The 23,625-nt window shown below is 44.6% G+C and overlaps 1 protein-coding gene across 2 annotated transcripts; it reads left to right on the forward strand.

The window, feature by feature from the left end:
- The first annotated feature begins 729 nt into the window (after nucleotides 1–729).
- Nucleotides 730–17,020, forward strand: MKNK1 (MAPK interacting serine/threonine kinase 1). 2 transcript variants are annotated; one of them, XM_075181544.1, is made up of 12 exons: nucleotides 730–838; nucleotides 5,809–5,910; nucleotides 6,421–6,518; nucleotides 7,738–7,817; nucleotides 8,034–8,107; nucleotides 9,062–9,166; nucleotides 10,872–10,927; nucleotides 11,034–11,129; nucleotides 15,200–15,394; nucleotides 15,802–15,966; nucleotides 16,084–16,127; nucleotides 16,238–17,020. In XM_075181544.1, the coding sequence occupies exons 1-12, from the start codon at nucleotides 799–801 to the stop codon at nucleotides 16,443–16,445; spliced, it is 1,263 nt and encodes a 420-aa protein (XP_075037645.1). In that variant the 5' UTR covers nucleotides 730–798; the 3' UTR covers nucleotides 16,446–17,020. The 2 variants fall into 2 exon arrangements, with proteins under 2 accessions (XP_075037645.1, XP_075037646.1); XM_075181545.1 differs by lacking the exon at nucleotides 730–838 and adding an exon at nucleotides 1,395–1,487.
- The last annotated feature ends 6,605 nt before the right edge of the window (nucleotides 17,021–23,625 follow it).

Here is a 23,625-nt window from a genome sequence, read left to right on the forward strand (position 1 = left end):
CGACTTTAACTCAAGTTTTTTCAAATGTAGGCAAGTATAGGATAACGTCTGTGTTCGGCAGGCAGAGCATCCAGCCAGACCAGTGCGAAACCATCATATTTATCACATACTTGCCTGCTCTCCCGGAATGTCCAGGAGACTACTGAAATCCGGGTCGGTCTCCCACAACCCGCAATTCTGTCCAAAATAATGCGATTCACGGTGAATTGCGTCATTTTGTACCCGCCCCCGCAACAAAACGGCATCTCCATTGCAGGAGGTGGAGTCAAAATGAGGCGATTGACAGCACCCTGCCCCCGCCCGCCCCTCTCCTGGACTGCACTGCCTGAAAGTAGGCAAGTATGATTTATCAACGTTACCCTGTCCCTCCCCCTGAGGGTTGGGATGAATCCATCACTCTGGCTCACTCCTGCCATTACACATATTTTATCACAATTCACAGAAAATGGCGTCATGGAGGCTCCCATCCCACTGACTTCTCCAGGACTAGGAGACTGGCCTAGTATGGTTATACTGTTCTGCATTTGAGGAACAGGAGGAAATACTCCATCACACTGTATATCCCCCTCCCAGCAGCCACACACAGGACCCGGATGTTGTGACATATCGCCATTTTGTAAGTCTCCCGCCATTTCCCGGCTGTGACAGTTACATCAGCGACGACACATCCGGGTTCCAGGGCTGCGTTCCACACCTCGCATCCGCTCCGAGACCTGACCAATCAATGGACAGGCTGTATAATGACGGCGGGTGACGTGTTGTAGGCGGGGCGAGCAGCTGGTGTCGGTGGACGGGTGTATGCGGGTCATTCACTGTCGCTGGGAGCAGATGCCCGCGGGTGAGTGGGGGATTCAAGGTGGGGTGTCTGTGTCAGCGCAGCACGGATATCCTGCTAACCTGCACTGCGCTCTGTAAGAGCTATAGGGGGGGGGGACGTTACTACCTCTGTATACAGAGATATCCTGGGGTGTTCTGTATACAGAGATATCCTGGTGTGTTCTATATACAGAGATATCCTGGGACCCTGGTGTGTTCTGTATACAGAGATATCCTGGTGTGTTCTATATACAGACATATCCCGGGATCCTGGTGTGTTCTATATACAGAGATATCCCGGGATCCTGGTGTGTTCTATATACAGGGATATCCTGGTATCCTGGTGTGTGTGTGTGTGTGTGTGTGTGTGTGTTCTATATACAGGGATATCCTGGGATCCTGGTGTGTTCTATATACAGAGATATCCTGGGCTCCTGGCTTGTGTGTGTTCTATATACAGAGATATCCTGGGCTCCTGGCTTGTGTGTGTTCTATATACAGAGATATCCTGGGCTCCTGGCTTGTGTGTGTTAATAATAATAATAATAATAATATTATTATTATTTATAGGGCGCCACTAGGTATCCGTAGCGCCGTACAGGGTGAGACAGCACGGAACAGTTAACAAAAAGCACAGTAACTCGGAAGCTCAAAGTACAGCTAGATGAAAGGTGAGAGCCCCCAGCGGGGGTAGAGAGAGGGGTAGAAGGGCCTCATGGAAGAGACAAGGAGCTGGAGAGTAGGCCTGCTCGAAGGAGCGTATAATCTAAGGGGTGGGTAGGACCCACAGAGACGCAGGGGGAGAGCGGAGGCATTGACGGAAAGGGGGGGAGAGGAGAGCGACGAGGTAGGAGGGGGACAGAAAGGAGGGCAGGAGAGGGAGGGAGGTAGGTGGGAGACTGAAAGGAGGGCAGTTAAGTGGGGGACTGGAAGGCTATAAGGAAGAGGTGGGTTTTTAAGGCACGTTTGAAGCTGGACAAGTTGGGTGGTGATATGATGGAGCGGGGGAGCTGGTTCCAGTGGAGGGGGGCAGCACGGGAGAAGTCTTGGATGCGAGCGTGGGAGGAGGTGACCAGGGGGGAAAAGAGGCGACGGTCATTGGCCGAATGCAGAGGGTGGGATAGAGCGTGAATGGAGATGAGGCTGGAGATGTAGGGAGCAGTGGAGTTGGAGAGGGCCTTGAAGGTAAGTGTGAGGAGCTTGAACACGACACTGTAGGGGAAAGGGAGCCAGTGAAGGGATTGGTATTGTGTTCTATATACAGGGATATCCTGGGATCCTGGCTTGTGTGTGTGTGTCCCCTATATACAGGGATATCCCAGGCTCCTGGCTTGTGTGTGTGTGTCCCCTATATACAGGGATATCCCAGGCTCCTGGCTTGTGTGTGTCCCCTATATACAGGGATATCCCAGGCTCCTGGCTTGTGTGTCCCCCCTATATACAGGGATATATGCCGTATTGAGCCATTGGAAGTTTGCACATCAGTAGTTTATGAAAGAGGAAGTTACTGTCTGTAAAATGACAGTTGTGACTGTGGGTCAGGTTGTGGTGTCGCTTTGATCCCATCTGCTCTGTGAATGTCTATTTGTACTATTCATTAGGAGGAACCCAAGAGTGAAAATAGGGGCTAAAGCCAGGTATTGTCGGGGAGAAAAACTACATAGGTTTTTAGTCGGTTGCGGCACTAGGGGGGCGACTGGGCTGTGGGTTGCGGCGCTCGGGGGCGGCGGGGCTGTGGGTTGTGGCGCTCGGGGGGCGGCGAGGCTGTGGGTTGCGGCGCTCGGGGGGCGGCGAGGCTGTGTGTTGCGGCGCTCGGGGGGCGGCGAGGCTGTGGGTTGCGGCGCTCGGGGGGCGGAGAGGCTGTGGGTTGCGGCGCTCGGGGGGCGGCGAGGCTGTGGGTTGCGGCGCTCGCGGGCGGCGAGGCTGTGGGTTGCGGCGCTCGGGGGGCGGCGAGGCTGTGGGTTGCGGCGCTCGCGGGCGGCGAGGCTGTGGGTTGCGGCGCTCGCGGGCGGCGAGGCTGTGGGTTGCGGCGCTCGGGGGCCCGTTGTGACATAGTGCTGGGCATTGTCTTGGGGCAGCTGTCGGTACATATTGCTTTAACAGTCCTGACTGCTGAACTTGGGAGAAGTAGCAGAGGCCACAGCTCAGGATTGGTCTCCTCTTTCATGATCTGTGTTCAGTATCCAGGAATTGTCATTCTGCTGGGGCTAAACATGGGCACGTGGGTGGCAGAGGGGTAAGACCTGGGCAGTGCCTCAGGTTGAACGGCTGCCTTCAGGGACTTGCTGCTTCCTGTTTTATGTATCTTATATATATTATATTTATTAAGCACTCGGCACCTGTTTGTGGATCAGATGCGATATTGGGGTTTGCTGCTTGTCTCACAGGAACACTTACCAGCTTATTCCTGTGTGTTGTAAGGAGAATGAAGTCTTAGCCCATTAATGAGTGTGAGTCACAGCCGGGAAGCTTTGTGTCAGTGATGCACATGTCCGTTCTGTCGCCAAGAACCTGGACCAGCTGTTGGGTCTCGTCAGAATGACTCCGATCTACACACAGCATAATGACAGATTATTTTGATATTGTAACATAGTATTATATAAGTGACTCTCTACTATACTTCTCTTGGATGTCTTTAAACCCTAATTCCTCAACCTTTTGTTATACTGAGGCTGGGATCCATCACTTGAGCCAGCAGATAATGTAATTGTAACATGTGGATTTGTACCTGACCTGTGTATATTTTTGTCCTCCTGGCGTCGCACTAGTGGAAATGCAGCTTTTTAACTTCAGCAGCTTTTTCCAGCTTGTTTCAGGCTTCAGGTTTTTACATTTGTTTCAATGGGCATCAGCTTTTTTTTTTTCTAATCTAAGTGAAAATGCCACATGTAGCATAGAGGCTACACGTATGTGATCTCTGCTACTGACACGGTTACATACCTTTTATTATTGTGGTATGTTCCCTCGTCCCTCACTCCCGTTCATATCCTTTCCCACTTACTTTGGTTTATACCAGTAAATACTACTCCTGGTGTTTATATACCTGCAGATAGGGATTCCCCAGGCCATCCCCTGATGGGCTCCATCATCAGACTGTCGGCTACAACTGAACGATGAGCCCTGCCTGCACCACTCCTTTACCAAACCAAGATCAGAAGGTTTATTTGTTTTCTTTCCATCAAATAAACCAAACCACTAGAAAGTGAAGAAATTAAATAGCGCCTGCCTATTAGTATAATGTAGGGTTGCCTTTCACAGTACTAACCAGATGTGGGTATAGATAAGTATATCTGAACTATAAGGTAATGTGTTGGGGTTTAAGCAGTTATCCAGGCTGCTTGACAATGGGTATAACAGAAACTTTCCATTACTCCTTGGTGCCACCTATAATTTTTCAATAAATCACTAAATGGTAAACGATGGCTAAATATACCTCACGTTTAATTACCACTTGTAGTATATACATTCATAATAAGTGCAGTAAGGGTGTAAATTTATCAAGCTGTGGGTTTGCAAAAGTAAAGATGTTGCCTATAGCAACTAGATTCTAGTTATCCTTTATTTAGTACATTCTACTAAATGACAGCTAGAATCTGGTTGCTATGGGCAACATCTTTACTTTTTCAAACCTGCAGCTTCATAAATTTACCCCCCAGGTCTTATTTCAAGAACCTGCAACTCAAACTTATATATGTCATACAGTATAAAGCTGTAATCAGTCCATTATAATCAATCGTCACTGATAAGTATGCATATTCTCAAATACTCTTCTATTAGTGTGAACACATCTTGATCAGGTATTCATAAATATTCGTTTCACAAGTACTCATGTTAAAGGTTAGTCCTCTGTTACCATTCTATATAGTCTAGAAGAACTTTCTGCAGTGTAGCGTTTCATCCTGGACTTCGAGTCCCTTGGGGTGTTCCTCCTCTGAGGGCAGAGCATGGGGGACCGCGTCTCTGTCGTCGCAACGGACTTCCTGGTTCCCTGGAACACGGCTGCGTTCCAAAAGCTGAACTTCTGGGTTTTAGCAAGTTGAACGCATACGCGGACAAGCATTCCAGTGCAGCTCGAGTGTCCAAAAACATCTCATGTAATTATTCAGTGTGTTTTCCTGCTCTACCCTACGCGTTTCACCTTTACAGGCTACCTCAGGGGTGTGGGGATTCCTTTGTGTCCAGGTCATTTAAATAGTTTGTAACTCATGACATCAATTAGGGTTTAGACTCAGTTCTTCATAACCAAATATAGAGCCGGTATCAGTTCATTTAAGGCTCATTATAGAAAACCTTTCTATAACGAACCGAAACCAACTATAACCAGTGTACCCTGCGATGACCCTAAAGCATGCGTTTCAGTGAGTGCAGGTAAATGGAGTGTCCGTCAACACTCATACTCTCCTGACCTCAAGTACATGCTTACAGCGGTAAAAGGATGTGTTGATGCCGGTGGGTAGCAGGACGTGAGTCTGTGGATTAGGCTTATGTGTTGTATGTTGTATGATTTGTATTTCAGTAGTGTTCAGACATGATCGAGTGTTTTTTGTGGGACACATCAATCATTTATCTAGTACAGAGCATCCATGTTATTCTGTGTGAGTGTTGGATCTGTGTTGTCTGTCTCAGAGTTGGATGATAAGTGAGGGATAATGAATGTAGTATGTACTTATATTCTGTCGGTCTCTCATTACGCCGGCCTCAAACTACTAATCTTTAGACTCAGACCTTTTACTTCGTACAGAGAGCTGTCAGAATCTATACCCTTCAGAGCTTTAATGTTTTTCCATCCTGACATATCCAAGATTTTTATCTGGGGCATTAATATCAGCGGGGAGGAGCATCGCTCCTGTCTGTCACCTACAATGCACTGTGTAATAAGGGTGGTGATTGCAGCAAGTGTAATAAGGGTGGTTGTTGCCTGTATATAGCGCTCCCTAGTGGTGTGATGTGGAAAGGTGACCTCTCTCTGATACCATCTTTATTTTGGCACAGAAATGGTCAGCAGTCAGCGCATCCCGATAGATGATTCGGGGAAACGGAAGAAGAAGAAGCGAAGGACGAGAGCAGCAGAGGCCTTCACTGGAAAATTTGCAGGTCTTTATATAACTAAACGCATTTTCTGCTCGTCTCCCAACGGTCACGTACTGTTTATCTTGGTGCAGACTGATCCCCTTCTTATCAGTTACTGACTTACTTTTCACTGGCACTTATCACTTGTAATTATTAACATTAACACCCCTGAAAGTCTGATGCATTACACTGACCCGAAGACTTTTTGTGTATGAGAACAGTCATCCTTTCTAAGTACTACTATAGCAGATAGCTCTATATTCTTACTATTACACAGATAGGATGCAGCCTTTCTGCTGCGTTGCTTCATCTGGACAAGGCGATATTTGTGCTTAAGTCTTCCATGAAACACCCAAGTGCAGACAGTGTTTACACTGTAATACATAGCGCTGTAATGGGCGTCTTATACCCCACCCAGTTTGTACATCGCTGGGGTAAAATACGCAGACGTGATTACATTTATTATAATACTTAAAGGAAACTCCCCTGTGTCCTACCTAGCTTCATAATTATCCCTCATTGTCTCTTTTGCAGACTTGTACCGGCTGACTGACGAGCTGCTTGGAGAAGGGGCTTATGCCAAAGTTCAAGGATGTGTCAGTTTGCACAATGGAAAAGATTACGCTGTTAAGGTGATATAGTAATAAAGACGGGTTATTCCTCCTGTGCTGCATTACACCTGGTCATAACATACATTCCACCTGGTCAGTGTCAGACACACGGTGCCCCTAGACACATGGGTTGGTATGAATCACACCTGTAAGTTACACGGTTAGAGGAGACCTTCACAGCAAACGCAGCAGAAGGAGGTGGATCTGCTGGAACCTAAAGTGTTTTGTGTGGATGTGGTGTTGAGCACTGTACTGTTTGGGTGGGTGGTGGAGTAGGATAGAATTGGTGGCTCCTAAGTTTTTCATATTCTTGCCACCTACCCCTGCAATGCATGCAGTAGGATGGATGCATGGCTACAAGTTGTAGGCTAGTTCTTGCATTCTCCATAGTTATCCGTTTATCATCATCATTTATTTATATAGCGGCACTAATTTTGCAGCGCTGTACAGAGAACTCGTTCACATCAGTCCCTGCCCCATTGGAGCTTACAGTCTAAATTCCCTAACACACACACACACACACCGAGGGTCAATTTTGATAGCAGCCAATTAACCTACGGGTATGTTTTTGGAGTGTGGGAGGAAACCAGAGCACCCGGAGGAAACCCACGCAAACACGGGGAGACCATACACACTCCACACAGATAAGGCTATTGTCGGGAATCGAACTCATGACCCCAGTGCTGTGAGGCAGAAGTGCTAACCACTGAGCCACCGTGCTGCCCATATATGATTGTTTGCGTAATATATTGGTGCTTAAGAAATAACTTGGTTACTGAAACAATTTGTTCTGGGCATGCGATCTGACGGCATTGGGAGACACCCTGAAAGTTTGTGTGGTTATTGCTGACATTATAGAGCCTGGTTCAGTAAACTGACGCACATTGCACCATCCCGAATGTAAGAGCTTGTGGACATATATTAGTCCCACCTCCTGGATCCCCAACATCTGCCCTGGGTCCTCGCCCTGTCGGCACCTGTTTCAGTCTTTATTCTGGACGGATCATTGTAGCTTTCCTGGACGATTGCTGTGAATTTATGGGAGTATAGATGAATCTATAGAAGGTCTTTACAATGTCTTGTAAACCTGAGATGTCAGTCAGTCTTTATTTACATTTGGAGAAATTCAGCAATTCTCTGTGGTCCCTGAGTTACGGGTGTTGCTGATCCTGTCAGTCCGAGGATTACATGGCGGTCGCTGACGTATAACAGCCTGTAACGCGTTTCTCTCTCCCTGCAGATAGTGGAGAAGAAGGCCGGGCATAGCCGCAGCCGCGTATTTCGAGAAGTTGAAACTCTGTACCAGTGTCAAGGCAACAAGTAATAGCCCATAAAGCAAACAATAATTAATCTGTTCTATTGATTTGTACAGCTGGGATAACCGTCTGTATATCTAATTAATAGGACCGTTTATAGAGAGAGTAACATCATATAGATGCTGTGATAGATCTGGGGGTCCGGGGTGGTGGCTTTATGATGGGTTCGTAATGGTTGGTTGGTGTTGTATATTCATTGTCTTTGTTATTCTAACCTTAGGAATATATTGGAGCTGATTGAGTTCTGTGAAGATGATGCCCGTTTCTATCTGGTGTTTGAGAAGCTACGAGGAGGTATCAGCCAGAAATGTGTTCTGTTATTGCTGATCATTTATCTTATTTCCACTCTTCCTAGATTAGTCTGACCCAGCTTCTCTCATTTACCTTAAATGGCATCTAGCAGCTGAAACCTAGTGTCAGAGAACCTGTGAAAAGTTACATTATTAAAAACAGATGCAATATACTATTAGGCATGAAAAGAAAAACTCCCAATCCTTGTGATTAAACCTTGTAGATCAGCCGGCAGTCCTGGTAGGAAACGCTGTGATCATACTGGTATATGGTAACGATATAGGACAGTAAAGGTCTCTCCTTGTACAGAGTAACAGCTGTAGCTGGCAGGCTTAGATCACAGTGCACTGTCTATCTGAGGATGTATTACATAGTGTCTCTGTATTAGGTGAGGGTGTGATCTAATTTACACTTATACATTAACATTACTGACATATACTGGCTTATAGACACCCCTGGCGTAATATATAGAAGATGTCATCTGGACTAGGATAACATTGTACTGGCACCTGTGGAATATTAAACCTCTATATAGACAAACTCTTATAGCGCCACCTGCAGGTTCTGAGACTGAATCTGTGACAAGACCAAGAGATGGAACATTGTGAAGTCAGATGCTAAATGCAGAGGACGTGTATTAAGCCGTCCGCATGCTGCAATCCTGGTGTTAGTCCAAGAACTATGGGATCGGATTACTCTCCACGTTGCCTCAAACTGGTGCTGAAGCTGCACAGAACATCTTTGTTTTAGCAATAAATTTGTGTTTTCACTCTGCATCCTCAGTGACATCTATAATTGTACTACTTCACTTAATGCGTTTATAGTGCACCAGGATGTTACCTATGTACCGTCTTATTTACTGTTCTCTGTAAATTCTTCATCCAGAAAATAACCTCTCCTCTGTAGCAGAGAATGTTCTATATCTGACAGATTGTTCACTCTGGAATTTTCCTCCAGGCTCCATCCTGTCCCATATTCAGAGGCGGAAACACTTTAACGAGAGGGAGGCCAGTAAGGTGGTCCGAGACATCGCCTCTGCCCTCAATTTTCTTCATACCAAAGGTAGGAACATTATTTATTAGAAAGTATGTATATAGCACTGGTATAATCCACAGCACTTCACATGAGGGAACAAACACGGCAATAAAACAAGAAAAACGTGGTAATATGATGCGGTGGAATAGCCCGGGGGGTAGTCGGGTGGAATAGCCCGGGATTTGGGGGGTAGTCGGGCGGAATAGCCTGGTAAAGGGTGAGAGGGAATTTGATTAGCTGCCTGATGAGATTTCAGGAAACAGTGGAAGGCTTGGAGCCAGAGGAAAGTTCTGTAACCGGGCATAGGAGCAGGTAATGTGTGGATGACAGACGTAGATCTTGTGCAGAACGGAGGGTTTGAGGTGGGAGATCTTATGAGACAAGCGAGGAGATGTATATTGTGCAGTGTTGTCTGTGGCCGCCTTTGTTAGTAGAATTTTATATTCGATCTGGGAAATACAGCAGCCAATGTAGGAACTGACAGCGGATCAGCAAAGGAAGAACATTTTACAAGGAGAATCAGTCTAATCGCTGCAGTCACAATATATTGTAGTCAGAGTCTGATTCAGGGAACACCGTATGGAGGGAAATGACGAGTACATGAATTAGTTATTGTGTCTTGTGTGAGATCTGTGCGTATTCTGGAAATGTTTCTTAGATGTAACATGATTCAGATACAGATCGGATGTGGGGAATGGTCCATTCTAAGGACGGTTCTGAGTGTTAGTTGTCGCCTATAGATTATAAGCTGTGAGCAGCATCCTCTTAGTGTTGTTTTATTACTGTTTGTTTCCAAGTGCTGTGGAAGGTGCTGGCACCATAAAAGATTAATAATAGGCAGTGAGCTTGAGTTGTAGGATTTTTTTGTCAAGGTGTCAATGGAAAAGTCACGCAGATAACTTGTGTTGGTGGGTGGGAATATTATCCTGTTTTTGAAAGATTAAGTTTGAGTTGGTGAGAGGACGTCCTAGATGTAATGGCAGAAAGCCCGTCAGTAACGTGAGACAACACAGATGGTGGAAGATCAGGAGAGGATAGATTTGTGTATCGTCCACATAGAGATGATGATGAAATCCAAAGGAGCTTATTAGTTTTCCAAGAGAAGTGGTGTAGATAGAGAACAGCAGAGGACCTAGGACTGAGCCTTGTGGTCTCCAACTGATAAAGGAAGTGGAGCAGAGGTGGATCCAGAGAAATTACACTGAGCGATTAAATAGGATGAGAACCAGGGTAGGACATGTAGAAGTGATTGGTAACCTGCGCCCTATGCAGCAGAGGGGTCTGGAGAAGTGCGTGAGTAATGACCTTTAGACTTGGCAATGATGAAATCATTGACCGCCTTAGTGGGCGCAGTCTCTGGAGTTTGAGAATAAATCTGTGTGAGAGGGGAGTGCAGGACGTTGCTTAAGGCTGGGATGAGTACAAGAGATGGGGTTTATGGAAGGTGCCAGAGGGTGCAGGAATTGAACATAAGTTGATGACAATTGTGTTGTGTATTTGACAATATAGAGTTATTGTAATTATGTTGTGTATAAAATCCTGTAAATAATAGATGTATAACTGGTGAGTTCTGATCGTTCCACTATGTATTATAAGGTATAATAAACATCCTGCTTTAAATGATTATAGATAATAGAAGTCCCTCTGTTTCGGTGCCCCATATACCTTACTGTAAGGAGGTCATTATCTCCTTATTGCCGTTACTGATCATCCATTTCCCTCTGTGTCCCAGGAATTGCACATCGAGACCTGAAGCCAGAGAATATATTATGTGAATGTGAAGATAAGGTACATAATGGCGATATTAGTGCATTTCTTACGTGTAGTAATGGTTGTATAACTGTTAGTATTGTCGTTATTATTAGGTAATGTTTTGTATGCACCTGTTTTCCAGGTCTCACCTGTGAAAATTTGTGACTTTGACCTTGGAAGTGGCGTAAAGCTGAACAGCGCGTGTACCCCCATATCGACCCCGGAGCTCACTACTCCTGTAAGTACAGTGTAATGTAACGTGTGGTTTTAGCCCTTTACTGACCTGGGGGACTTCATAGTTTTGTGCCGTAATATTGCTGCCATCTGCTGGGTAAAGTCGAGGAACTATTTTGCTAGTGTTGGCAATAATAAATTGGGGGTTTCTTTTTGTAGTGTTTACATTACTGTGTTTGTCTCTTCTGCACGGTAAGTAAGTGGTTTGTCTGGGGAGAATGCTCAGCCATAGTACAGCTACAATGCCGCTAGATGTTATACCCTGTGATCCCCAGGAGCAGAGTTACCCACTGATTTCAGACGTTATTGTGTATTCTGAGCTTTCTATTAAACAGGAAATTGGGCTGTTGGGCCACCTTAATATAGTGGCTCTGTAAGTAAATTCCCTCTAACATCCTTTCTTTGTATCCTACATACATGACCAAAAGTTTTTGAGAATGACACAAGTATTGGTTTTCACTACGTTTGCTGCTTCAGTGTTTTTAGACCCTTTTGTCAGATGTTGCTATGTTATACTGAAGTAACATTACAAGCATTTCATAAGTGTCAAAGGCTTTTATTGTCAATTACATTAAGTTTCTGCAAAGAGTCAATATTTGCAGTGTTGACCCTTCTTTTTGAAGACCTCTACAGTTCGCTCTGGCAGCTGTCAATCAACTTGTCAGAATTTGTGGGTTGTTGTTTGTCCATCCGCCTCTTGAGAGGATTGGCCACAAGTTCTCAATGGGATTAAGGTCTGGGGAGTTTCCTGGCCATGGACCCAAAATTTCAATGTTTTGATCCCCGAGCCACTTTGTTATCACTTTTGCCTTATGGCAAGGTGCTCCATCATGCTGGAAAAGGCATCGTTCATCACCAAAACTGTTCTTGGATGGTTGGGAGAAGTTGCTCTTGGAGGATGTTCGGTACCATTCTTTATTCATGGCTGTGTTCTTAGGCAAAATTGTGAGTGAGCCCACTCCCTTAGCTGTGAAGCAACCCAACACATGAATGGTGTCAGGATGCTTTACTGTTGGCGTGACACAGGACTGATGGTAGCCCTCACCTTTCCTTCTCCTTCTCCGGACAAGTGTTTTTCCAACAATCTGAAAGGGATTCATCAAAGAAAATGACTTTACCTCAGTCCTCAGCAGTCCAATCCCTGTACCTTTTGCATAATATCAGTATGTTCCTTATGTTTTTCTTGGAGAGAAGTGGCTTCTTTTCTGGCAGTCTTGACACCAGGCCATCCTCCAAAAGTCTGCGCCTCACTGTGCGTGTAGATGCACTCACACCTGTCTGCTGTCATTCCTGAGCAAGCTCTGCACTGGTGGTGCCCGATCCCGCAGCTGAATCAACTTTAGGGAGACAGTCCTGGTGCTTGCTGGACGTTCTTGGGCTCCCTGAAGCCAGCGGAGTGTATCTTGTACCTTGTCAGAAAACTGCATTTATAGTGATTTTTAGAGCAGTATATTAAAAAGCTTCAAATGCATAAGTGCCATATGTAATACTGCTTTCCCCGGTGTCCCCTCACTCAAGATCATTTTATTCTATAATAAATAGTAAACTGAGTCTTATTGAGAGATAAGTAGATATTCTATATATAACATGAGGTTTTGGTCTTAGTTGGACCTTGTAGTGATTTCCCTCCTGCTCAGCAGATTTTCTGGCTTATCTACAAAATGAGGAGCAGATTGACGTTTCAGGGGCAGTTTCTGAGACCAATATGGGGGGGTGCACCTTGAAATGCTGTAGGTGCATTTATGTAAATAATGTATTATAGTCCCACACTTACTGTGGTTTATCCACTTTTCTTCTCTGTAACACGGATGTATCCGGTTCCTGGACCCTTCATCGGGTATTGAAGTCTCTGACGTGTCCACTTTAGTTTGACCCTGTAAGGTTCACATGCTGCAGTTCAAGAAGATTCTTAAGTCCGTAATGGATTCAAGTAAGATTTCGTTCACCCCCCACGATGGATTAGCCCCTGTGCCCTAGCCAGCCACAAAGTGCCAGTTTACAATGTGAGATTTGGGGAACACTTGGGCTGGTGGTTGGTGGAAGCTACTTACAGTCTGTGGAGGGTGTAAGAGGGTGGGTACCATGGTGAATAAGAGCCGCGCTGGAGGAGGTCACCGGCTGGTGCTAGAAATATAACCACAGCTCTGGGAGACTCTAGTATATGAAAGACCAGAGGAAGTGTAGATGAACCGTGTGTGCTGGAGGGTGGTCTCATTGGAGGTCAGACAGAAGGCTGCAGTGGTCAAGGTGGGAAATATATAAGGGGCTGGATAAGTTGTTTTACCAACCTATAAAAGACAACATAGGCACCTCTAATATATAAATGTGGTCTGATCTGTCTGTTGTAACCATTACTGGGTTCCCTGACATAGTGGATGAGTGAGAGTTACTTACAGAAGGACCATGAAACCACGCACGCTGACTCCGTTATCCTTGTCTTGCAGAGGAAGGGTTACTGACGTTATATAACAGTGGTCATCGTCTTCTCTAGTTCGAAGATCTGTTTACAACCAGATTTTTCAGACCATAACCCCTGGCTACAAACTGTTCAATATCCTGTTTATCATTAGACCTCATGGGCATCCAGCCGTTTACATATCTTGAGGTTTATTTGCACCAAAAAGCAAATACATGCGAATGTGTCGCTGTAGACCTGAGACTTTTTGGCATATACAAGTGAAGAGGTGACGAGGGAGGGACGTTGCAGAATACAGTAAGGACGTGTTCTCGTACTGATTGAGACTGGGACAAAGATGCAGAAAAGTAGTTTTATTTGCAGGTGATCATCAGACCCAGTGAACTGCTCGTCAGTATGTTTGCAGACTTATTGATACTGTAGTAGTCGCTCGGACATGGATTAAGATTTTGCAAGAATGGTTTAGCGATAAAAGTTGTTTTTCTTTTGTTTTTGGGAAGCATGATGGGAATTTGTTAGTTTTATTAGTTATTTAAGATTAAATGATGGCATTTGTAAACTATACAATAAAAGATTTAATACATAGTCACAAGTGGGACGTGAGTGTTTAAAGGGTTTGTCTGTAGTAATACAGATACATCTCCATCTCTTGAGGTACAGGCAGAAATACCAATTTTATTTTCCTGTGCCAAATCGCAATTTACACTGTGTTTTGTATCCTGCGTTAAATCGGTCCCCATGATCCTATAACAAGTGAAATCAGAGGCCGAGTTTGGAGAACCCCTTGAAGTAGTGGACCGACATATTTGTAAGGAACTGCGTTGTCCTCCTCTATTTGCATCAAGGAGCAGGTGTATAGACTACTCTACAGGTGGGGTCTGTCCCCTCTAGGCCTCAGCGGCTTTACTGGGTTCTGATGCTTGTTGGAGGAATTGTGGTCATCCGGGATCTTTCCTGTACATCTCGCTAGTCCCCAGTCTTATCCATCCTAAACATATTCTGTTTCCCCAAACGCATTTATAAGCTGCTCAGACAGACCACAGTCACTGCAACGTGTGGGATATCTGCCTCGTGGAAGAATCTCCAGCCCTACTATCATTTATATCTGCAGTTGTTAAATTGGAGCATATAGTGATTATCTGACAAACTCCCCTTCACCCCACCATATAGTTGGTAAAATGTGTATTTGTGCCACTTGATGACTTGTTACAGACTGATGCCTGTTGTTTTCCATAAATAGTATTTGACCAAAAATACATTATGGGGGGAATTCAGTTGCCTGCATTACTGCTGAAAATAACTCTGCCTGCACTCGTTTACCGTTAATATGGTAACTTTAACCCCAATTTTTGCTTACTCCTGAGCCGCAAGCAAAAATCGGTATGAAAGATCACCATACTAACGTCAGTGCGCACTATTACCGTGGTAACTAATAGTGCGCAGGCCAAGTTACGGCAGTAACGCGGCCAATTGTATTCCCCCCTACGTGTTAAATGTATAATTTCTGATCCCTTGTTTGGGCTCAATACCAGCACCCCCTGCACGCTCTCCAAATGCTTACAGTTCAATATGGTAATCCTCCTGTAGCGTGTCCAGGCATCCGTATACCCACGTAATGCCCCGTGCGGCTGTGATGTAACCGTACGTTGTTCTTGCAGTGCGGCTCGGCAGAGTATATGGCTCCAGAGGTGGTGGAAGTTTTCACGGAAGAAGCCACATTTTATGACAAGCGCTGTGACCTGTGGAGCCTGGGAGTCATCCTGTACATAATGCTGAGTGGGTACCCTCCATTTGTGGGTACATGTGGGACAGACTGTGGCTGGGATCGCGGGGAAGTCTGCAGAGAGTGCCAGGTAACGATACCACTGTCTGCCATGTGTTCTCCTGTCTAATACAGAAACGTGTGTCCTCTACCCCAGCAGGGGGCGCTAGTGCCTCATGTCTGTTCATCCCTCACAGTAGATCTGTTGACGTCCTCTACGCACTAGTTTCTGTGTACGGTCCGTAAGGGGGATTCGGCATTAATGATAATGGTGGGAGGACCCCCATTAGATATACATAGGGGAGGTTTAGTTTAAGGAGGGGTTGTCTCTAAGTGGGGAAATTACATGACTGAGAAATTCTTTCTTTTATCTACAATGATTTATATTTTAGTAAACTCCTTGAGGGCGTCTCACCTAGATTAGTTTATATTATGTTCATAGAAGTTATCTTTATTAATCACTTTACATTTGTTTACAATTGTCTGCTGCTATTGTAGAACAAGCTGTTTGAAAGTATTCAAGAAGGAAAGTATGAATTCCCAGACAAAGACTGGTCTCACATCTCCAACCCAGCCAAGGATTTAATCTCAAAGCTACTGGTTCAGGATGCCAAACAACGCCTCAGTGCTGCTCAAGTTCTTCAGCACCCCTGGGTGCAAGGGGTAAATGAATCTGTACCCCCTGGCTGATCCCAGACTCTCTATGTAACCGCACCCCCTGCACCCCCCACAACAGATCCCCTGTGCACACCCATTGTAACAGCTTTTTAATATTTGTAGGGTGCCCCAGAAAGAGGACTGCCGACTCCACTGGTTCTTCAGAGGTAATTCTCTCGCTCTACCTTTATAAAATGACATAACTGTGCCCCCCTCACCGCTCTTCTCCTGGGCATCTTCCAGACATGACTCTATAACCAACCTCTTTCCCCGGCAGGAACAGCAGCACGAAGGAACTGACCCTGTTTGCAGCAGAAGCCATCGCTGTGAACCGTCAGATTTCCCAACATGACAGTGACCTGAGCGAGGAGAATGACAGCTTTATCCAGAAGATGTGCTCCGTGCGACTCTCCCCTCCCTCTAATTCTCGCCTGGCAAAGCGGAGAGCACAAGCCCACGCCAGTAAAGGTGCCAGCCTTCTATGAGCTCTTTGGGCAATGCCTCGCTCATCTACCGACCTCCCTCGCTGATATTTCTAAATTCATTTTTAACCTTTTTAATCTTTCTGCCAATGCTTTTCCAGTCTCAGCCGCATTGGAGCTTTCATTTTAAACTAATGTATAAATAGTATTAAATAACTGACACTTAACTCTGTATTTTTGTGTTCCCCGAGTTCTACAGACATCCCAGGTGCTATCAGCGACTGCTGCACGTCTGTCGCCATTAATATAGGGACACAAATGTTATGTTATTGGGAGATAACTGTGACCGCCCTGTCCCCTCACTAGTTATTATTTCTCACACAACTGCCTCATATTTTGTATTTTGTTCTTGGAATATTTAAAGAGAAATTATATTTTTTACATAAATAGTATTTTTCTATGGGGGGATGTAAGAGTTTTGTATAAAAGTTGATCTGTATATGGACATGTAGAGACTGATCGACCTGATACCATTTCTGCAACATCTTTTATTGGCATAAAGGTCCTAACGTCAAGAGTTTAGTTTGTTATTTAACACTTCTACTAAAATAAATTTCCAGATTTTATCTTTTATGAAAGTGTGTGTCCTTCTGTAAGTGTGTAAATATTAGATAGTCCTTCTGTAAGTGTGTAAATATTAGATAGTCCTTCTGTGGTTCCTATTTACAATGTATTTCCTCTTTCAGCACATTCTGCCAAATATAAAGTATAATTAAAATATCCAATTCAAAATATAGGAGGAGATTGAGTTTGCAACATCCGCTGAGACACCTCGCGCCGATGTTATGGCTGGAATCTAAGCTTGAGGAAAAATGAGATTCCTTCCGTAATTGGTGGAAACGAGCACGGCCTGATGTCCTCGCGCTATTTTGCAAGCAGTTGAATCTCCTTCATAGTGATCATAGTTTAGTATACACAGTCAGAGGTCAAATGTCTTTTGTTGTATTTTACTTGGTTTAAGCTCAATCTATCGGTGTTTCTGAGATGGAATCGTTAATGAGCCCAAACATGGAGCCCATCAGCCAGCGACCTGATCAGTGGAGTGTTTGTTTAGTTATAAATATCTTTGTCTCGTCCCCTCTATCTCCCGGCCTCTGCTGCTCTTGTCACTGTCTAGTAGGGTTTGGTCGGGTTCAGCCTTCATGTAACTGATCTTTCTAAGCTGGTCCCACGTTCGGTTTCCACCAAACTGGCTATCAAACAACTAGGGCACCATTCTGGGACACGTTTCGCCACAGACGATGGGCGCATACATTGAGTTTTCTACCATTCATAATTAAAACTTTGTCCCTTGTGGTGATATTGCAGTTGGTGCCGTGTGTGGTTACCAAGTATCTGCTTTCCATTCACTGAATCCAATATAGTTCAACTAGGCACAGATCTATCATCACTAGCACCTTGCAATACATCTACAGGGCCCTGTTCTGTCATTGAGGTTGGTTATATAAAAAGGTGAAAATTAGAGTAAGAAAAAGAAGATATTTTTGTTACGTGTAAGAAGTACAATATAACTGCTATAAAGCTCCCACGTGTTGGAGGAGCAGAGACTGGTCTCTGTTCCTCCTTGATCACATTATGTGAAAGGAAAATGATCTTGAGGGTGATGGGTTTCTGAGTCTGTTTTGGGTAAGGTTTGTATCTGAGTATTCTGTGGTGTTTCTGGTTACATGTTGGTGCAGATGGTAAGTAGATGTAATGAAGATGGTGGATTTCGGCATTGAAGAGAGATCTCCGGCTCCTGCATATTGATAAGAGTGTATTCGGTGGGTTCTTTGGATACTTTGCTGGTGTTAAAGGGTGGAGACAGCTGGGAAAATGCCCCTGGAATTGTATGCGAGAGCCTTAATGTGTTCTCTGGTCTGACGACAAGGTACTAGGAATAACTGGGGATAATCCGAGTATCCTGACTTTCCCTTCGGCAAGTGGCCGTTTTCTCTGCTTCCATGGAAACTAGTTTCCATGGCAGCTCGGCGTGAGGTCTGTCGAATATTGAATTGTCTTCTGTGTAGTGCAATCCTGACTTGATTCAGTCATTTATTATTTTTATTGCAAGAGATCCTGTACTCTAATACGCTGCTATTATGAAATACTTTCTGTACTTTATGCTATAATGTCCGACTATCACTGACACAGACCAAACCCTCCAGGGTATTGTGCATCTCTGGATGTAAAGGAATTGTTTGCAATGGAAGTAGGATAGTATCATTCAGTGGTGCATTCTAATTACCTCTGCAGCAGATAAGACAGGTTAAATACCCCAGTACACACAATGCTATTTGTACAGTAACAGGATGTGTTTCTGATGTATACAGTGCAAAATGTTCTGTATTGTTCATTCCAGGTAACAGGTACGTTGACATTACTGTAGATAGAAAAATTGAATCCTAATTTCTGTTTGAGGCGAGTGCCTGAAATAATGCAAAAATAAACCTGTGATGGAGCATCCTCAGCAGACCAGACAATGATATCCAGGGGCTGGGGGAGAATGGATCTATCCTATGACAACCAGCGATACGGTCACCAGACCTGTGTGTTATGTACGAAGGGCCAGGAGCCCGGCTGTCCTGTGCACATACTGCACGGATTAGAGATCTTTGGTGTGTAGATCATAGTCAGCCATTGTTAAGCTGTTGGATATGAAGACTCTTTATAGTAAATTCCCTCCTCAGGGTCAGTGACCACCTTTGTCCGAGCTATTAATGACCATTTGTTCCTCCTCATAATAAGAATAAAGAAACGCTGTCTGATCATACGGAATAAAATAAACGTTGCGTATTTTACCCTTCTCTGGTAGAAACACATTTTAGAAAGCAAAGTTTTATCACGCAGACCGTGACCGATACAAACCATAGTTTCAACAACCATTTTGTATGACCGTGTCAAGGTGACCTTCTGTATTGCTATATAGATGTATAACATATATATATATATATTGCTATATAGATGTATAACTAATTGACAAGTCAGAAGTAGTGTTTTTGGGTGTGGCAGAAGCAGTATTGATCAGAGCTCAGAAATAAGAGACCACACAGAGTATCTGGTGTCCAATTTGAACTGCTTTACTCAAGGAAATAGCTAATATTTGATAGACATTTATTACGTCACAACAATCACGTCAATGGAAAGTACCTATAAAGAAATGGAAAGTTTCTATAACATAAAAATAGGTATAAAACAAGGTAGTGGTCAAGCTTAGTAATCTCAAAAATGCTAAATGTCATCAAGTTCCTTATTGATTCCAGAACCGGGATCCTTGAGGCTGCCATAACTTCTTGATTCTGCACAGTTTCACATAAGCAGATGCTCAGGTAACGTCCTTCGTGGTTAGCGTCTTGATTCCAGACAGAATATTAACACAAAATATCTGATTTGATTTAAGGAGATGCAACATCTTAATTGATTTAGCAAAAAAACGTGTATAGAAGCATACTAAGCACCATTTCTGATAGCTTAATTTCTGATTTGATTTAAGGCCCTAAGTAATAGGATAACCTTACCAATATTTTCCTTACTTCATATGACTCACAGTCCCTATTCTTTATCATATTAATTAGGGCTAAAATTCCCTTCCTAACAGGAATCAAGTGAAAAGGCTAGGGAAGGCCTGTCCAACCTGCGGCCCTCCAGGTGTTGTGAAACTACAAGCCCCAGCATGCTTTGCCAGTAGACAACCTGTTGATACCTGGAAGGGCATGGTGGGACTTGTAGTTTCACAACATCTGGAGGGCCGCAGGTTGGACAGGCCTAGGCTAGGGCTAGATTCCTTTTCACAATAACACAAGGCTTGTTCTCTAGTCAGAGCAAAGGTAATAACCATTCGGCACTCCGGTTGCCGTTCTCTAATCCCGACCTTCTATGATTCTATCGTCAAGGGGGGGGGGGGGGGGTCTCTTCATATGTTTCGTAAATGTTCTCCTCTACTCTCCTTGGTTGTTCCCATCTCCTTAACATCCTTTTGTTGCTCATCGTCACACAGCTGGCTACACAGCAGACCCCTAGTTTAATTTTTTTTTAACAAATTTGCAGACCACCCATTGCCTTTGCCAGAAAAGAGAGAATTGCAGCAATCCAATTGACTGGATTCATCCATCCAAATGCTTTGTTCCACCATGCATCATTTACTACTTCAGGGTCATATACATTTGGGAATAGGGGGCAGGTGTTTACAATCCCTATTTCCTATTTGTCTTTTAACTCTGGGTGGCCTCAGGTGTTGATGCTGGGACTATGGATAGACTTCTGCAACAATCGCTCATGCATTGATCTCTTATAATGATTTTGGGGGGGGGGGGCACATGTATAACTAACATATCTCTGCTCTTCTGAGTGTTACATATCTCTCTGAGTACAGCTGTATTGACCTGTAGGACTTGTACATATTACTGAAATGCAAAAAAGGATATAATATCTAATTTTCCTGCTGGAGGTTCAATCGTTATTCTGGTCTTTTTTGCAATGGGATGTGTGTATCCAGGTGTCTCTTCCCAGACCCTTGACTGATGCGGGGGTTGTTAACACAACTTGATACTGTCCCTTATATCTGGGTTCAAGGGCTCCCCTTACATGTTTCTTGAGATACACCCAGTCTCCAATTTCCAGTTGGTGAGGGTTATTCAGGGAACCTGAATCCGGAAGAGAGGACAAAACTTGTGCATGCAAATTAGTAAGTTGTTTAGTGAGACACAACCTATACCCTGTTAAGTCCCAATGTTTATGCTGTAACTCTTGGGGAAAATAACAACCTGTTTTTGGTGCTGACCCAAACAATATTTCATAGGGGCTCAGCTTCAATTTCTTTAATGGAGGCTATAGGCAAACATTCAACCCATGTTATCCCTGTTTCTCTCATTGCCTTCTGAATTTTCAGTTTCAATGTACTATTTAACCTCTCCACTCTCCTACTGGCCTGCAGCCTGTAATAAGTATGAAACGCCTGTGTGATCTTTAGATCTGACATATTTTTCATGACTTCTCCTGTAAAATTTGCTCCTGTCTGACTCTATCACTTCAGGAACCCTATATACGCAGACTACTTCTGCTATCACCTTTTTTGCAGTGTTTTTTTTTTGCTTCCGCCCATCTACTGAATAAATCTGTGCATACTGGAACATATTCATATGTGTCACATCTGGGTAACTGAATATAGTCAATCTGTAGTCTTTGGAAGTGGTAGGTGGCTCTTGGAGCATTTCCGGTTGGTGTTTTTACCCTTTTGTCCTGGATTGTTTTCTGCACAAATGCCTCTGTTGCTGTATGGATGCCTGGTGCTATCCAATGTTGGAGTATTTGTGCTGCTGTCTGGACCGTGTGCTATTTGTATCATGGGAGCATATAAAGCTCATGGCAGGCAAACAAGGTTTCCCTCGGTCCAGAGTCCTGTGCATGATTCCTTTAGCTCCACTTTTTTTTGCAGCTGGCATGTTCCAGTGGTCCTGCTTGTTTCTGCATCTTTGCTGTGACTTCTTCTTGTACAGAGGATTCTATGTTTAAGATATAATACGATTGCACAATGGGTTTTATTGCTGCTTCTTTGGCCATTTTGTCTGCAAAGACATTTCCTTTTCCTTCTTGCGTCTGTACTTTGGTGTGGGCTGCAACCTTTATGATGCCTACTTTGATTGGTAGTTCCAGTGCTCTTGTCAGTCTTTCTATTAGGGCAGCATTCAGGACAGCAACAGGCAAGACTTATCAGAAGTCCCTGCTCTTCCAGATGTTGGCATAGTCCAGGGCTGTTCCCCATGCATACCTTGAGTCAGTATATATATTCACTGTTTCACCTTCCGCAATTTCCAGTGCTCTCAATACTGCTATTAACTCCGCAGCTTGTGCGGAAGTACCCGGGGGAAGTGGTTCTGCTTCCATGACATCATACAGTGTAACGATTGCATATCCTGCTTTTTTGATCCCATCAACATAGTAGCTAGAGCCACCCGTGAAAAAAGAAAAATTTGGATTATTTACAGGTCGATCAGTCAAGTGCGTAGGATACGCCCTTTCCAGATCCATCAATGCCACACAATTAAGCTCTTGATGTTCCCTGTTGTCCTCATCATTCATGTCACCCAGATCTGTCCACTCTTCACTTCGTTCCCAGTCTGGGTTCCCAGGGTTTTTAGAGACCCTACAATCTTCTTCTGCCAAGAAAATTAGCAGGTGTTTAGTCTCCTGCTGGCATTCTTCCATGCGTTCTACTGCAAGGAGTAAGTTGTCCACGTATTGCAATAGTTGTCTTTTCCGGATAAAGTGGGGTTTGGATATTGATGTGTTCTTTCTGGTGCTATTATAGCAGGGTATGTGCTTAACTTGGAAATGTCAGATAAAATGCCTCTTCTGGTTGGGGGAGTTTGCAATTCCTTTTTACCTGGTGGGTGTCAGGAACCCCTCCAACCAATACAACACCACCCGGAGTCTACTCTGATAGTCAGGTGTTCGCTGGAGCCCCTAGTGGTGGGGACAGACTTGGCTGCAGACTACAGAGGGTCGTGTGGCGAGTATCAGCTGCGGGGAACCCAGGAGCAGAGGTAATGACAGGCAACAGTTCCAAAGGTCAGGCCGAGGTCAGGGGTCACTTGCTAGGAAGAATAGTCAAGAAACAAGCCAAGGGTCGAGGTCACGGGCAAATCAGCAGAAACGGTGGTACAGGCCAGTAGGTCAAGGGCACAGGCAAATCCAGGAAACAGGCAGAGGTCATACACGGCAGGAATCAATCCAAAAGGCTATCACCAAAGGTACAGGAGAGCGACAGCAGCAGCACAGGAACTGGAAGCTATAACCGGCAGGGAGGCTAAGCCCTCCCTGCCTTAAATAGTACAAACAGCCAATCAGAGCCTGGCTCTGAAGTATACAGCCCCCCCCCCCCCCGCATAATTAATTTCTTATTCATTAGCCCGCAGGCTGGTGGGGACGAATTGCGCATGCGCCCGGCTTTCATTCATTGCCGGGGCGCAGCGCTGCAGAGAAGTGACGTCCCGGTCGTCAAGGTGACGGCCGGGACTTCGGAGAGACCAGGAAGAGAGTCGCGGCGGCGGTGAGTGGCGCCGCGGCTCGTAACAGTGGGTTATAATCCTGAATTAATCTCAACATTTTATTCATATTCTTGTATTGCGCTGTTCTTGCTCCTCCACCAAATTGTTACAATCCCAACATCCTCGTGTTACACATTTGTGACAATATGTACAACCTC

Source organism: Mixophyes fleayi, chromosome 8 (assembly GCF_038048845.1).
Source record: "Mixophyes fleayi isolate aMixFle1 chromosome 8, aMixFle1.hap1, whole genome shotgun sequence".
NCBI classification, from domain to species: Eukaryota; Metazoa; Chordata; class Amphibia; order Anura; family Limnodynastidae; genus Mixophyes; species Mixophyes fleayi.